General features: G+C 49.9%; 2 protein-coding genes across 3 annotated transcripts in view; both read right to left on the bottom strand.

The window, feature by feature from the left end:
• The window catches only part of LOC108931982 (protein bassoon-like), a 37,651-nt gene extending 36,702 nt beyond the window's left edge, over positions 1-949 (bottom strand). For both annotated transcript variants that reach the window (XM_029251985.1, XM_018748107.2), the window contains exon 1: positions 597-949. In XM_029251985.1, coding sequence (XP_029107818.1) covers positions 597-796 — 200 coding nt within the window. In that variant the 5' untranslated portion in view covers positions 797-949. The remainder of the gene's footprint in view (positions 1-596) is intronic.
• An 857-nt stretch (positions 950-1,806) lies between these two features.
• Positions 1,807-12,276, bottom strand: bap1 (BRCA1 associated deubiquitinase 1). Its single transcript, XM_029252523.1, has 17 exons — positions 11,783-12,276; positions 9,579-9,608; positions 9,422-9,476; positions 9,057-9,189; positions 8,795-8,914; positions 7,728-7,789; positions 7,469-7,611; positions 7,151-7,229; positions 6,824-6,947; positions 6,405-6,549; positions 6,130-6,308; positions 5,870-6,003; positions 4,940-5,394; positions 3,910-4,109; positions 3,649-3,741; positions 3,361-3,433; positions 1,807-2,671 (listed from the first exon to the last, which is right to left on the bottom strand). The coding sequence occupies exons 1-17, from the start codon at positions 11,817-11,819 to the stop codon at positions 2,538-2,540; spliced, it is 2,196 nt and encodes a 731-aa protein (XP_029108356.1). The 5' UTR covers positions 11,820-12,276; the 3' UTR covers positions 1,807-2,537.
• Positions 12,277-15,549: the final 3,273 nt, after the last annotated feature.

Genomic DNA, 15,549 nt, shown 5'->3' with positions numbered 1-15,549 from the left:
TGATGGTGATGATGGTGGTGGTGATGATGATGGTGATGATGATGATGATGATGGTGGGGTTCAATGGCATTTTAATGTTTATAAGAAACGAGCAGCAATGACTGAGCCCACCCGCCTCATGATGGAGAACAGCAGGTCACCCGGCAAAGCGGCGTCGACGGGCTGCTCTTCATGCCATGGTGGAGACGGAAACGAGCTGGAAAGACAGAGGGACGGACGGAGGGACGGACGGAGGGACGGACGGAGCAGCCCTGCTCCGGACTCCGGGTTCTCGACTCGAGCGTGAACTCGATTGCTCCTCGCTTCATCATTCTTTATTACTTATTATTTTATCATCGTTATGGTTCAGAGCTCCTTTTTTTTCCTCACTTCCCATATATATATAATGAAGGAGCTGCAGCTTCCCCCCCCCGAGCAGCATCACACAGCACACACACACACAGAGCTCAGAGACGCCGGGGCAAAAACGCGGATGATAATGATGGACACGTAGGTCGGAACGAACGTTAACAAACACACACGACTCGCACACACACGATGATGAATAAAATAATAATATAAGGACGCGCGTTACTAGACTAAGTCTAAGGGCTCACCCGCGGCCGCCGCCGGGCCCTCGAGCCGCCGCCGCTCCTCCTCCGCCTCCTCCGCCGCCGCCGCCGCCGCCGCCGCCGGCCGGCGCCCCGTTGCTCGCTTTCGGCCGCTCTCCGCCGCCCGGTGGTGCTGAAAGGGCTCCAGGGGCTCCGGGCTCCGCTCCTGGGCCCCCGCCGCCCTCCGCGCTCGCCTCGTTGCCCATTTCGGAGCGCGGCTGCGGTCTCTGCGAACGCTTCGCACGAGTAAAATGAGGGTAAAACAAAGGAGCCTAGCGAGGTCCGCGGCGCCCCGCTTCCGCCATCGTCGCCTACACTCTTCAGCTACAGTCCGGCAGCCTGCGCCGGGCACGCGCACACGCGGGGACGCCGCCGCCGCCCGGCCGGGAGCGCGCACGCCGACGTAGTGACGCCGGAGAGCGCGCCCGTGCCCGTGCCCGTGCCCGTGCCCTACATTCCGTTCCGCTCGCGCGCGGCCTCACTCGCTGCAGATACACGTACAGGGGCGCGAAATAAAGGATTTAAATTATTATATGAATGACTAAAAAGAAGAAAAGGAAAATGTGTCAGCTTTGTGCTTTGTAGCCCGCAGCCTGTAGCACAAGATTCACTTGTTCCGTTAGCTGATGGGGCACAAAGGTCACCGGAGGTCATTCGCACCTGGGACCAGGTGATGCGCGCGGGGTGGGGGAAGGGGACGGTCCATACATGAACTGGGAGACGGAACAGTGAGAACATGTGAGAGTTTACAGAAGCGCATTTACGCGTACGCTTTAGTCCACCGCTCCCGCTCCTCCCTCCTCCGCGACGGCCGTGAGCTCCAGTCACTCACACGGCAGGTCGCTGGTGAAACACGACCCAAGGGTCGCCCTTTCAGTCTCACGCTGTACTGAGTCGCGTGCTTGTCGAATTCAGTGAAAATTCTCACACAGTGACGCGGAGCGCCGAGCAAAGGAGATATAATTAAATAGAAGGTTGGCTATACGTGAAATTACAACAATTATATTAGGGATTAAAGCTATAAATACAACTGACCATGGAAGAAATCAAACAACTCAACTGAAAAGCAAGGGAGGGGAGTTCGACTACCAGTTCCACTTCCCCCAGGGTACTATAGACAGAAAAATTATTGATAAAAGATGAAAGGATGAATGAATATACCTCAAATAAGTGCTGAGACAATGTTTTTACTTTACAGTTTTATTGAAAACGGTCTTATTTCTCCTCATGTCACTTGTGTTGGACTATATTCCACAAGCCAGTCTAGCACTGTAAGCGGGTACAGAAAAAATGCACAAAGGGACAGAACTGCACACGTCCACCCACTGAGGAAACGATAAAATGATAATCAGAGGGTACTCTTTCTTGACATGCTGCGCGTATTTAAAGAACAACAACGTCAACTTCAGAAACTCCTTGGAAACAGGAGAAAAGGGGAACATTGTCACCATGGGGATGTGCACAGGTCCATAAGGCTAAGAATGTCCCGGTCCACAGTTCCAGACATCGATCACCATGGCAATGTTCTTCTGCACACTTTCACACTTGAACTTGAATCGCGACAACCAGTGATTTTATGTTGATTATTCAGCTCAGTGTAGTTAAGGAAACATTATACTGAACTTCAAGAGCCACTGGACATTGATGTTTCTAACATGGATCAATTTCTAAAAATTATTTTCACTCGGAAGACAAACAGCCATTTAATCTATCACATTATTTAATGGTATTCACACAATAAATTGGCACCAACATAAAGAAATGTCAAAAAATACTCAAAGTCAGCTCATACCGTTTGAAAGAAATCAGATATAGCTGTACATCAATGCAACATTGCTGGCGGTGAGCAGCTCATGTTTCATTAGAATCATTAACAGTTAACTGGAACAAATGTACTCGAAAAACTACGAAAGAAAATCAACACTGGACAACGGCTTGCTTTTTGTGTCACTGTCGCTTGGCCTTGTACGGACGGGAACGTTTCCGTCTGTCTGGTTTCCTCTGCTTGTGCAGGCGGCCGATGCTCACACCCTGACGCCGACGTACAGAGATGTTCTGCTCCACCAGGCTGGCCAGCATACCTGGACAACATGCAGCACAGGAGAAGGTGTAATGCAGAGAGCACAGAGCTGTGAACACAGCACACAAAAAAAAAAAAAAAACACAACAACACACTGGCTCCTGAATTTAAGAACTGGGACAAGAAGTCTGTTCATAATTAAAAAAAGTTAAGCCCAAAGCTACAGTGAAGAAAAAAATTACACCTCCCGATTGAATGGGGGGTCAGTGGCACAGCGGGTTTGGCTGTGTCTACTTTCTGGCGGGTCTGGGGCTCGAGTCCCACTTGGGGTGCCTTGCGGCAGACTGGCATCCCATCCTGGGTGTGTCCCCTCCCCCTCCAGCCCTGCGCCCTGTGTTGCCGGGTTAGGCTCCAGTTTGCCGCGACCCCGCTCGGGACAAGCGGCTTCAGCCTGTGTGTGTGCGTGCGCGCGGTACCACAGTCCCTTTCTGTTTGCCAAGCAGGAAAGAACTCTGAGAGCGGCTATGAAAATGTAGTTAAACTATCAAGTTGGTGTCTTTGAAATTTTGTAAATCAACTGTTCGTAAAACGAGGAGCCAGTATACAGACAGCCCAGCGCACATGGCTGAAAGCAGAATGAGGACCAGGGAGCTGAGCCTGGCACACGGTGCAGAGAGTCGGCGATGCGACAGAGAGCAGCGCTCTGCACCGTGCAGTGTTTGGGAGCAGAAAAAAAGTCAAGGCCGTTACCTTCCTGAGCCAACATGGAGATGAACGTACAGATGAACTCATCGTAGTTATGGGTCCGTCTCTGATCATCAATCTGGTCAAACAGGGAGCCATAAACCATAATACCATTAGGTACCAAGGACCAGACTGACAAATCAAGTATCATGACAATGTAAACAGTTTAAAATATATATATATATACACAATAATAATACACAATAACAGTTTAACATTAGTTTAGATAAGAAATCTGTAATGACAGAAGTTACTTTCAGATCCCGTTCCCTTTAAAACTGGAACTTCCATCACCTTGTATCGCTTCCTCTTCTCCACCTCCTCCTTGAGGCTGACCTCAGAGTTGGCGATATCAGACTCTACACACTTCAGTAAAGCCAGCAGCTCCTGTGTGAAGGAAAAATCTCAACGTGATGCTTTTCTTTTCTTCTGCAGGAGACAGGAAGCATCATTCCCGGGGCAGGGGGCACTCACAATGCACCATTTAGTAAGATGGACTACTAACTCTGTCCTGCTGCAAGACACGCAGTGATGAGAGACCCATCCTGTTCTCACCTTGGGAGAGTACTTCTCTCCAACCAGTTTGCTGCTGGTGGCACTGCTCTCTGACACATCAGCTCTCTCCTTAACCACTCTGGCCTCAGCGCCATCTTCTGCTTGACCTTTTGCAGGCCTGCCCTCCGTCTCCTCCTCCTTTATTTCCTCTTGTAGTTCTGGTGTGGCCACATGCCTTGTGTTCTCCAGTGGAGCATCTCCTAAACAAAGAGCAACATGGATTCAGTCCAGAGTTGCACAAATCCTTAATACACTGGTTTCTTGTGTTAAAAATGTTTGAGTTCCAAATTTTCTAAAAACTTAGGACTATTTCCTTCCCTTATCCATTAGCTACCTTTCTTTAAGCTGTAGACCAAACGTGTGACCAAAACCTGTGTTTACTGATGGAGTCAATAGATGGCAGTAAAAGACACCCAAGCCAGAAGAGTGCAGTGTACCATAATTCACCTTAGTTTCAGTGTTTACAGTTCCTATTTGATATTCCCAAGTGTCTGATCAATAAGAGGAAGAATGCTACATATGTTCACAGGATGCTTCAGTCAAAAACTGGGAGTGGACAGGAGATTGTGGCGACAATGGTGCATTGAGAAGGGTTTCAAAACATCTTTCTTCAACTCACTTGTCTCTAGATTTCCTGTCTACTCAATACATTTAACATTATACCATTTGTCACATATACCCTTGTATTCTTTATGAAACGCATTTGCTGCTACTCAGTTAAGGCTATATTAATGTTACTGGTTTTAAAATGTATTCTCTGCCAATTCTATATGCAACTAAGCATGGAAAACATGCTGGTTTAAACAGTGACAAACAAACTGTACTTCAAGAATCTCCTGCCTGCATCATCATCTCTGAAGGAGAAAAGGACTTTCGTTTTTCTCTAAAGCAAAGTACAACTCAGTGGAAGCATCTACTACATGAATAAATACAAGTGTAAGGTGTGGAGCCTTTAAAAATATTTTTTAAGAAGTATTTGCAGGGGCCCATCTGTCAAACACCTGCAAATGTAACAGAATTCCTGTTTCACCTGTGGTGCCAAGCGTGCAGAGCACACCGTCCTCCTGGAGGTGAAGCAGCGCGGAGCCTATGGTCCCGCCCAGTTCCCGCACAGCCCGATTGTAGCGCAGGCAGTCAACCCGCAGAAACCCATCCTCCTCCCCAAAAAGCACCTTGGAGAGGTGGGAGGTAACGGGGCTGGAGGGGCGTGTGGCCGCAGCCGAGCGCAGCGGAGAGCGCAGCGGCGAGTTGAAGGCGCTCCCGATCTCTGAGGCCGTGTCTGTACTCTCGTTGCTAGGTGTAGGTGAGGGCTGCGAGGGGGCCGTGATGCAGATGCCCCCGGTCCTGCCCTCTGTTCGCACCGACAGCGGTGTGGACACATCTTTCCTCTGCGATTCCTTCGTCAGCTTCTCTGCCAAAACATTCAGGACCAACTGTCCCTCCAAGCCTCGGCCCCCAGCTCTAAGTCCCACTTTCCTCCTGTACCTGAAGTCAATGTGAAGAGCAGTCAATCTCTTTACAGAGGCCCTGACAGTTATTTAATTTACTGCAAATGATACTTAACGTATTTCTCAGAGACAGGTTTGAGTGTTAAGCGATTACAGTTATTACATTATGTGTATTGCCATATTAGGTTATCACCCACTACAGGCATCTCTCAATTTACAAACCCTCTTTATCCATAATTTCGGTATAATTGCTCCTGGGTTTTTTAAATCAATTCTTTTGATTTGTGGAAAAGAAAAGAGAATAGGGAAATATAAAATGTAAATTTGCAGTAATCTGCAGTTAATTTTAATGTTTAAGAGTAAAATGTGCTCATTATGTGAGAGAAGGATGCAATCTTTTTAGGGAGGGGATAATGATCCTAAAAACAAAAGTATCGATGTTGTATAAATAAAATCAAGTTGGACCACAAGATGACTGGTGACAGATCTCAGAGGAGCCAGAAAATCCTGACCTGCTGGATGTGTCCGAGTTGCCGCAGTCATCATACTCTTCATCCTCATAATCATCTTCATCATCAGAGTAGGAGGGGTTGGGAGGGATAGATGGCCTGGAGCGATTTACTCCTGCCGCCAGGTCCTCCTCCTCCTATTGATCACAACAGCATATACAGCAGACATATGAACACACGGCCCTCGTCGGGCTGTACAAGGAAGCAGGCCTCCGTAGTGCTTCCACTTCCACTAGGCCTGTATGCAAAGCAGTAGCACTAACCTGCATTGGTGACTTGGCGTAATTGTGGTTATCCAGGAAGGCGGGAAGACGCTGGACGATGGGATTAGGGCTGCTGACTGATGGGGCATTACCTGATGGAATGGACTGTTTTACTGGGGCTTTACCTCTACCTGGAGCTCCCTGGGGTAGAGTGCGGACACTGGCGGTGTCTGAGCAATCTGAAACCCCAGAGGGAAAGCAGCATGAACCCAGAGAGGCTGGACTGAAATACACACTGTCCTAAGGGTGGAGCCACAGGGGAAGCACAGTCTGACCTGTAGGAGGAGCTTGCTCAGGTGTGGCTGTTGTCCTGGATTCAGTGTCCAGCTCTTTCTTCACAACGGTGGACATGTCCTCCGGTGATGAGACATCCTGCTGCTTGCGGTCCTGGACCAACTCCGGCTGGGTCACCCGGATCAGCTGCGGACATGACAATGTGGCTCTCACTCCACCTTTCATTCACATCATAAATAAGAGGCTTGACATTGATCTTTGGGTTGACAGAAAAAAAAAAGACTAGCCCTTATTTTACAGGTTGACAGTAAAAATTGGGACGTCTTAAACCTCTGTGTCTGTAGGTCTTGTGTTTACAGCCCAAAGGTTATTCGGGTCCTGGATAGAGAGTTTGACAGCAGGTTTCTTCCAAGGAGGTGGAGGAAGCACCCTGAAGTGCAGTGTTTGCGGTGTTCCCTACCTGCTGAAGGCCTTCCAGCACTGTCTGCCTGTTCTTCTTGAGTATTTCCAGTTTGGACTCGTACTTCATCCTCCGGTCAGGGACCACAGCCATCAGGTTGAAGCGGATATCATGATAAGGTTCCCTGAGGTGCAGCCGTGGCAAAACATCAGGAAAATGTGATCACCACTCATCTTCCAGATATCACTTGTCCTCACCAATTAAACACTCCTACTGAACGGGAGTCAAAAACGGATTGGAACCGGCCGGCACAATAATCTAAAAGCACAAACTGCTCAAACTCTGCTCTAATGTCACAGAGAGGAAGCGAGCATCTCTCAGCCTCACCCAGCCGTGGCGAGTCCAATCCTCTCCATGATCACACGGCGTGCTTTGTCTGTCCACTCCTCCTCCTCTGCCCAGGGGCCTGGAGAGAGAGCCACACCTTCACTGCTTCTGCTACCGCCACTATTCACTCATTCCGCTAACTTTGTCCAGAGTGAGAAACAAAGTGAGATCAGTGAAAATTCCAGTTTTCTTTACCCCTTTTAATACATGCGGAAACAGAGAACAATCTGACATTGCTATGGAAAAACAGGAAGGGAGTCGCGCGCTCGCTCTCCGTTTTTTTCCGATTGCAGCAGCATGGTCACGGTGCAAACTTACCATGGTCTATGGGGTAGGCCTTCAGTCCATCCAGCTCAAAGAGCCGGTCCTTGATGGGCACGTAGCTGACAAAGTGGAAGGCCTCCATGGTCCTCACAGCGCTGATGCCGTTCTGCTTCTCCGGCAGGTGTCTGGGCTCAGGCCTAGAAAAGCAGGAACATAACCGTGTCCAGAGCTGACAGGAGGGAGGGTTTCAAAGCCATCACTTTTCAACTATTGATGACTCAGAGCCTCAGAGACCGGTAATTACAGCTCTTACCTGGCATGGCTGTTGTGTGCTTTGGCCAGTTCAGGAGCATTTCCAATTGCATACCCTTTACTCTGAAAAACAGCCCAACATCCTTACTGTAAATAAGTGTATTTGCACAACACCAATAGCAGCATTACCATTTCTTGCATCACATTCCCCGCAAGAAAACACGTCTGCCATTTGTACTGTGAAGGAGTATTTAATGCTCAATGTGATGGAAACCGCTGCCGTGTGAACTAATGAAGTGTGCAGAGAGTTCTAATGACCCAGTATAACGTTGGCTGAAGCGCATAACTAATTCAGTTAAATGCAACATACAGCATTAAGCAAATTTAAATTCAGGTATTTGTGTTCTTATCCAGTTACATTTTCTTATACAGCACAGTCAGCAGGGGAAACTTTACCAGCATCAATTTTTAAACGTGTCATTCAACGGAATTAAAGGAAACTAAAGAGCACAAAAAGAGAATGTACCGGTGGTCCCCGACTTACATTTACTCCTTTAGCAGATGCTTTTCTCCAAAGCGACGTACATCTTATTTAAAGACTTGCAACACAAGCGAATTATGACACCGGCACTTACAACGGCCGTCCTGTCAACCTTAAATTCCTCGAGTCCCAATGTTTGAGCAATCTCACCAGAGGAATGCCGTTTATAATACTATGATTATCTCAACAGGTGTTTTAGCGGTGAACAAGGTATTTAACCTGAACTGATAGAGTATAAGTCAACCTGCCATGTAAATGAGTGAGTTACTGTAAGTAGAATGAGACTAATTCAATTTGGAGGACAGCGTCAGCTAAACGAACAAAATACACGCAAACCTTGACCAAATATTAAAAAGTAACAGGATCATTAAACATCTTTTACGGATTCAGAGACGGAAAGTGTGTCACGTCACAACAGAACACTCGTTTTTTTGTTCTGCCTTTCATCACTCGATTTGAAGCTGACTGAAAGTTTGCGTTTCTGCAGCTGGATAACAGAAAGCTGCGCAAAAGTCTTACGCGTTCACTGATGTCGGGTGAGCTGAAGCGCACAGTACCGTGCGCGCGTACTCGTCGAGGGCGCTCACCTCTGGACTGAAGCCCTTAGTGAAGGCCTTCATGCGGCTGAGCGAAGGACCGAGCTCCACGCCGCTGCAGTTGAGGAGCACGCTCAGGAGGGCATGGGTAGCGCACGAATTGGGAATGAGCTGCGTGGAGCAAGTACCGTGAGCGAATTTACATTTACGTTTGTTTATTTATTTATGTAGCAGATTACGATCAAATGAAAAATCGATTGGCTAGAAAAGTGAGAGGCAGGACTATAGAACCACGAAGCACTGAAACGTTCACCTGGTGGGCAAAGAACATGTCATTGACGATCTCCTCATCGATGACGGACGTCTCGTCCACCTGCGTGGACACCTTCCTCCTGGAGCGCCGCTCCTCGATCCACTTGAAGAGGAAGATGAAGCCGTAAACCGGGCTGCGGAAGGGACGCGGTCATAAAGGAAGGAACGCTCTTTGGGCAAAAGCAACAGTTAGTACGGAGCAGGCAAGGAGCAGGCAAAACCAAGAGCGGCAGCGATGACGGGCGAGACAAAAGCAAGGCAGGGCATGATGCGGGAGAGAGCGGACGACACCCGGTAACAACGCGGATCACGGACCGCTCGACGGGACCTTCCGACCGTAGCCGAGGTCACGTGGCCGCCGGTTACCTTTGACATTTGCTCTGCAGGTCATAGATCTCCTCGACCTGGACGCCTTTGACACCTGAGGATCGGATGTCATTATTAGGGCAAAACAAAGAAACAAAGAGGGAGATGAAGCGCAGCGTGAAGCGCGGCGCTCCATTGCTGCGGGACAACAACTCACCAAAGTCCTCCACCAGGAGCGTGAAGAGTCCTGTGCAAACAGAGACAGAGCACAGCAGCACTTAATATATGAATTAATCGGCGACGCCACCGCACCGGCACTGCACTCACTCAACAACACACACAGAGAGAGAGAGAGAGAGAGAGAGAGAGCCCAGGCAGGGCTGAGTCGGGGTGGACGGGGCGGGAGGAGGAGGAGCGAGTGGCTGGAGGAGTCGTGTGTCGCACCGCTCGCGCAATATATATATTATATATAATACATAGTGGCGCGCAGCGCCGTGGGTTTGGACGGGGCGAAGAAGGACGCGGAGGCAGCGTTCATAACGAACAATTTATTTGAACACCAGCACAAAGGAAATAATGCTCTCGGTCCAAGGACCCTTTTCCTCCAGGACCTGCGCTTACAGCCAGCCTGCCTTAGCGCCCTTAAGTTATCCCACACACCGCGAGACACGGTCACCCTACCATTTTCCCCTAAAGTGCCCCCAGTGGTTACACACATTTAACATTATTTCCCATAATGCAACTATCTACATTTAAACAGTAACGCGAGTCGTTACATAGCCCCCCGTCAAAAAGAAAAACAGCGTCCCCGCTGCTGCCTGCCCCACAAGTGTCCTAACGTCCAGCGCTGTTCTCACACGCATCGGGAGTACAGGTCCCAGACGCTCACCGCTGGTGGTTGGGGCGGGGAAACCTGCAAGAGACCCCCATGGCAGCGTGCTTGGGGGTCGGGGTGGCCATCCTCGTCCCCTGTCCGCCCGGCCTCGGTCCCTGCAGGACTCCCTCACTCGCACGTGGCGCGTCCCAAACATGGCGGCGCCCACGTGGCTTTCGCTAACCAGCTTCCGTGGGACCTTCGCGACGGCTCCCCACAGCCGCTCCGCGTCGTCCCCGCTCCGTTGTCGGGGGCGAACATCTTTCTCGCGCCCCCCGTCGTCTCGCCGCGCGCCTCGCCGCTCGGCCATCTTTCGGCGAAGGACTCGGCGAAGCCGCCCTGCTTGCCGCTCTCGCCTCCGCCGATTCGCCGCACGCTGAGCCCGCCGCGACGCTCGCAAAACTGGCCGCCTCTTGCTACGCAGCCCTCCTCCTTCTGCGGCGCCTGCTCCGCCGCGCCGCTCCTCAACAACGCCCGCCTGGGCTTCAGGCAGGCTGGGCGCTTTTTCCCCGAAAGTGCCGGACTCCCGTTCCGCGGGAGAATTCGCGTCGGCGGTTCCGCTCCTCTCCGACACAGAGCTCTGCCTGTCCACAGACGAGGCACACTGCTCCGCGTCGCCCAGCACGGCATCCGTCCCGCTCGGGAAAGCGGCGCTCTTCGCGGGGCGACTTTCCTCCGCGGTCGACGGCGGTTCGCTGCCTCTTCCTGCCGCTCTTTCTCTGGGCGCAGGGAGACCCCACTCGACCTGCTCGCCCATCTCCAGCGGCACCTCGCAGCTCTTCTCCGCCGTCCTCGCCCTTGCGCACGCTTCCCCAGCGTCCCCCTGGACACCCGTGCTCCGCCACGGCTCGTCCGCCTCGACCTCCACCGTCATAGGCACTTCTCCCGCCGGACACTGTTCTTCCGTCTTCGTCTTCTCTCTTTCCCGCTGCTTGGTGGTTAGCTGCTTCCTGATCCAGCCTCTCATCGTCCTGCCCCATCCCACTTCTGACACCAATGTGGCGCGCAGTGCCGTGGATTTGGATGAGGTGAAGAAGGACGCAGAGACAGCGTTCATAACGAACGGTTTATTTGAACAGCAGCACAAAGGAAATAATGCGCTCGGTCCAGGGACCCTTTTCCTCCAGGACCTGCGTTTACAGCCAGCCTGCCTTAGTGCCCTTAACTTAAGGCTTAAGTTCTCCCACACACTGCGAGACACGGTCACCCTACCATTTTCCCCTAAAGTGCCCCCAGTGGTTACACACATTTAACATTATTTCCCATAATGCAACTATCTACATTTAAACAGTAACGCGGGTCGTTACAATATATATATATAATATATATTATATATAATATATAATGAAGCGGCACTTGCGACACACACACAGCACAACACAACAGCAGCCCACACCTGTACATCCAGGCGCCTCCACACATTGAATTTTTCCTCACAAACAAAAACATGCATGATATGTCTTTTGTTTTTGTTTTTTTTTTTTCTAAAGAAAGAAAAGAAAAAAACGGGCTGCGTGCGGCCAGGTTTTTTTTTTTCGGTTACTCACCCGGGTCGCTCTCGAGCTCGAGCCACCCTTTGTTCATGGTCGGTGTTCGTGGAGCCACGGGACCCCGAAGGCCCACTCGTGTCCCTGCGACATCAACGTGGAAGAGAAAGGGCAAGACGAAACGATCCCGCGAAGAAGCTCCTCCGCATCCCGACAATAAAGAGCGTCAACGGAGCCAACTTGTCTCTGCGTCATCAAATTGCGACCACCCACCACCGCGTCATGCACGGCGCGCGGGCTGCGCGGTGGAGCGTGTCCCCAAACGCTCGTAGCGCGAGATCGTTCGAGTTCAAGCGTTGCAATAGTTCGCCCGAAACAGGACAACGAGCGTCCGTGTGTACAGTACAGTGTGGCAGCGTCTCGAAGTGAAGCGAAAGGTGGCGCTCTTTTTCGTCAATGCAACACACAAAGCAAATATACAAATCAGTGCACAAGAAAAATAATAGAAAAAAAGAGGGAAAGACGATTAGAAGAAGGGCAGTCCTGGCGATGCTTCCGGCGGGAGAAGTGACGTCAAACAATGCGCCGGAAAACCGGTTGTACCACCCACCAAAAGCTCTGACACGATCCCTGCAAAACGAAAAGCGTTTTTTGTCTTTAAAAAGCACTACTGTTAGTATTGAAGATGCCACCATGAGTGACTACTGAAATGACCCCAACAATAAATATGACAAAACATACGAAAAATACATTAAACGTCCACAACTTGAAATAACGCATATTGGTACTAGTGGCTTTTACAACCTTAAGTGTTGTGCAGTATGGCTTGTTTCGGGCCTTTTTATCTATGTATTAAAGCTGTAAGCTTCAATTAATTAAACCAAAGTCTTCCAAATGTATTTCTTTTTAGGTATGCATTACATTTTGTATCCATAAAGAATGTTTAGTGGAAAAAATTGGGGCAACCAGCAACTTTGGCGTTATAAAAAGATGTATCACGAGGACAGTCTCATTCCATGCTTGAGGGCACGGTGCGAAACCCCACTTTTGCCGCAGTTCCACGACTTGATCAATTTACTTCGGCCGCACTGATACAGTAGAATCTACAAAGTCATACTGCTGATCATCATTGTCAACGCGATTATCTTACATTTTATGCTGCCTTAGAAAAGTGTTGTCTTAACGAGACTAATGCACGTGAGCTGTGTCGTCTCAGTGATACATCTTCCCAGAGTATGCTGTGGTGGGATTTGACCCTAGAACCTCCTGCAACCAAAGCAGGCGAAGCAGAGCCCTGCTGTGCTCACGCTTTCTGAGAGCAGTCGCGCACTGAGGGCTTCTTGTCTTGATGGATCTCCTCCACCGTTCTGTTAATAAGCGCGAGAGCACACAAGTACGCTTTCCGCAACCGCAGCTCTAAGTCCAGAGTCCAGGACATCTGCGATACGGAGGGGCGTTAATTCTGCTCTGCAGGGGTGTCATTTCAGATCTGAGCGGCTCTGCTGGCACGGACCGCGAGGCACACAAAGTGGATGTAGCTGACGGAAACGGCAAGGCCAGATCCTGCTCGCCAAGAAGCTCAAATGATGCAACGGAGCGCTCGCGATGGAATGGGACCGTCCTGTTTCATTTCGTCTAAGGTAGTTTATTGTGGCACGCAGCGCCGGGGGTTTGGATGGGGCAAAGAAGGACGCAGAGGCAGCGTTCGTGACGAACGATTTACTAGAACACCAGTGCCAGAGAAATAACGTTATCGGTCTAAGGAACCCATTTCCTCTAGAACCTGCACTTACAACCCCTCTTCCCAGCCTGTCTAGCACCCCCCCGTCTCTTCTCTCAAGACACCGGGAAACACGTCACCGCATCATTTCCCCCAACGTGCCCCCAGTGGTTACCCACGTTATTTATAGATTTCCCAGAATGCATCTATTTACACAAAACGAGTAAATGAAAATGAAACAATCTTGGATGTCTGCTACAAAAATGAAGAGAAAGAGCAGGAAAATAATTGTCATTTTGCTGTTATTTCTGACATTAGATGCTGCTTGAAAAAGAGTATCTGTTTTATTGTTCAGCATCTCAAGTTCATGTTCCAGGTTTATTGTCATAAGTACAAGTACCGTGTACAAAGTACGACGAAATTCTTGCTTGAGTGCTTCTCCACAGACTATAGAGAATACAAGGTACAATAGCTAGAACTAGGAAAAAAACAGTAAATAATACCAATAGCAATGCCAGTAAATGGCCAAAATAATTAAAAGTGACAATGCAAGTGATGCTCTTGGAGGGATCAGTGCAAATTCCAGTTGCAAAAAGTGCCAGTAAAAAGTCCAGTGTCGTTGTTGATATGGCACAACGGTGAGTGTTGAACGCTCCTACAGCAGTGGGGTAAAAGCTGTTCCTGTACCTAGCTGTGCGGGTTCGAATAGACCTAAGCCCTTTTGCAGATGGCAGGGTGACTATGATCTCTCATGATGCGCATCATCTTTTTGAGGCAGCGTGTGGTGTAGGTGTCCTCGACTGCTGGTAGCTGTGTGTCCGTGACTGCCATCTTACGAAGAGCTTCAAACACAGGATGATCAAAAGCCAGCTTGTTTATTTATACCAGCATGTTGCAGGTTCACATTTTTAAGGAAGTTTCCTGCAGGAATGACATTCAAAACAGCAAATATATAAACATGGTGCTGGACTCATTTCTGGAGCGGTGGAGAGATCAGGAGAGAAGTGTCCTTGGTGAATAAGGTGCGTGGGATGATAACACTACATAGAGTTCAGTGGAAGTCGCTTTGGAGAAAAGCGTATCATAAATAAATAAGTAAATGTAAATGAAAGTGGCTCTCCAAGGATGTGTTTAAGACCCTTCTTGAGTGCTGGGAGGGATTCAGCAGCTCTGAGGGACATATGGAGCTCGTTCCAACACATCGGGGCCTACGCTGATGTTATTTTCAAACTGTGAAAATATATACATGTATTTTGAACATGGGGGTGCGATGGCACAGCAGGTTTGACCAGGTCCTGCTCTCTGGTGGGTCTGGGGTTCGAGTCCCTCTCGGGGTGCTCTGCAATGGACTGGTGTCCCATCCTGGGTGTGTCCCTTGCACCCTGTGTTGCCGGGTTAGGCTCCAGTTCGCTGTGACCCCCTGCTCGGGACAAGTGGTTTTGGGCTCTGTGTGTGTGTGTGTGTGTGTGTGTGTGTGTGTGTGTGTGTGTGTGTGTGTGTGTTTTGAATGTATGAAGGACATGTTAGTACAGTGAGGGAAATGTGTATTCCCATTGCTCTAACAAAACAAAGTAAGTGTCCAGTACAAGCAATGTGCTATGCCTTTTACAATCATATCAGCCACACTCGGTGTGTGTCCGGTGTGGACTGGATGTGCGTCCAACGTGGACTCGGTGTGCCTCTGGTGTGGACTGGATGTGTCTCCAGTGTGGACTGGATGTGTGTCCAACGTGGACTCGGTGTGCCTCTGGTGTGGACTGGATGTGTCTCCAGTGTGGACTGGATGTGTGTCCAACGTGGACTCGGTGTGCCTCCGGTGTGGACTAGATGTGCGTCCAATGTGGATTTGGTGTGCCTCCAACGTGGACTGGATGTGCGTCCAACATGGACTCGGTGTGTGTCCGGTGTGGACTGGATGAGCATCCAACGTGGACTCGGTGTGCGTCCGGTGTGGACTGGATGTGCGTCCAACGTGGACTGAATGTGCGTCCAACGTGGACTCGGTGTGCGTCCGGTGTGGACTGGATGTGCGTCCAACGTGGACTGGATGTGCGTCCAACGTGGACTCGGTATGTGTCCGGTGTGGACTCAGCGCTCTGCCCTCTGA

Source organism: Scleropages formosus, chromosome 5, assembly GCF_900964775.1.
Source record: "Scleropages formosus chromosome 5, fSclFor1.1, whole genome shotgun sequence".
In the NCBI taxonomy this organism is placed as follows: Eukaryota; Metazoa; Chordata; class Actinopteri; order Osteoglossiformes; family Osteoglossidae; genus Scleropages; species Scleropages formosus.
The sequence above is the reverse complement of the archived record's forward strand: the minus strand, read 5'-3'. Positions and strand labels throughout refer to the sequence as shown.

Coding starts and splice junctions, on each gene's coding strand:
- bap1 (XM_029252523.1), bottom strand. CDS start 11,819: ATGAACAAAGGGTGGCTCGAGCTCGAGAGCGACCCGG. Junction 7,790..8,794: donor CTAAGGGCTTCAGTCCAGAG/GTGAGCGCCCTC, acceptor GCTGTTTTTCAG/AGTAAAGGGTATGCAATTGG. Junction 6,948..7,150: donor ATTGGACTCGCCACGGCTGG/GTGAGGCTGAGA, acceptor GCTGCACCTCAG/GGAACCTTATCATGATATCC.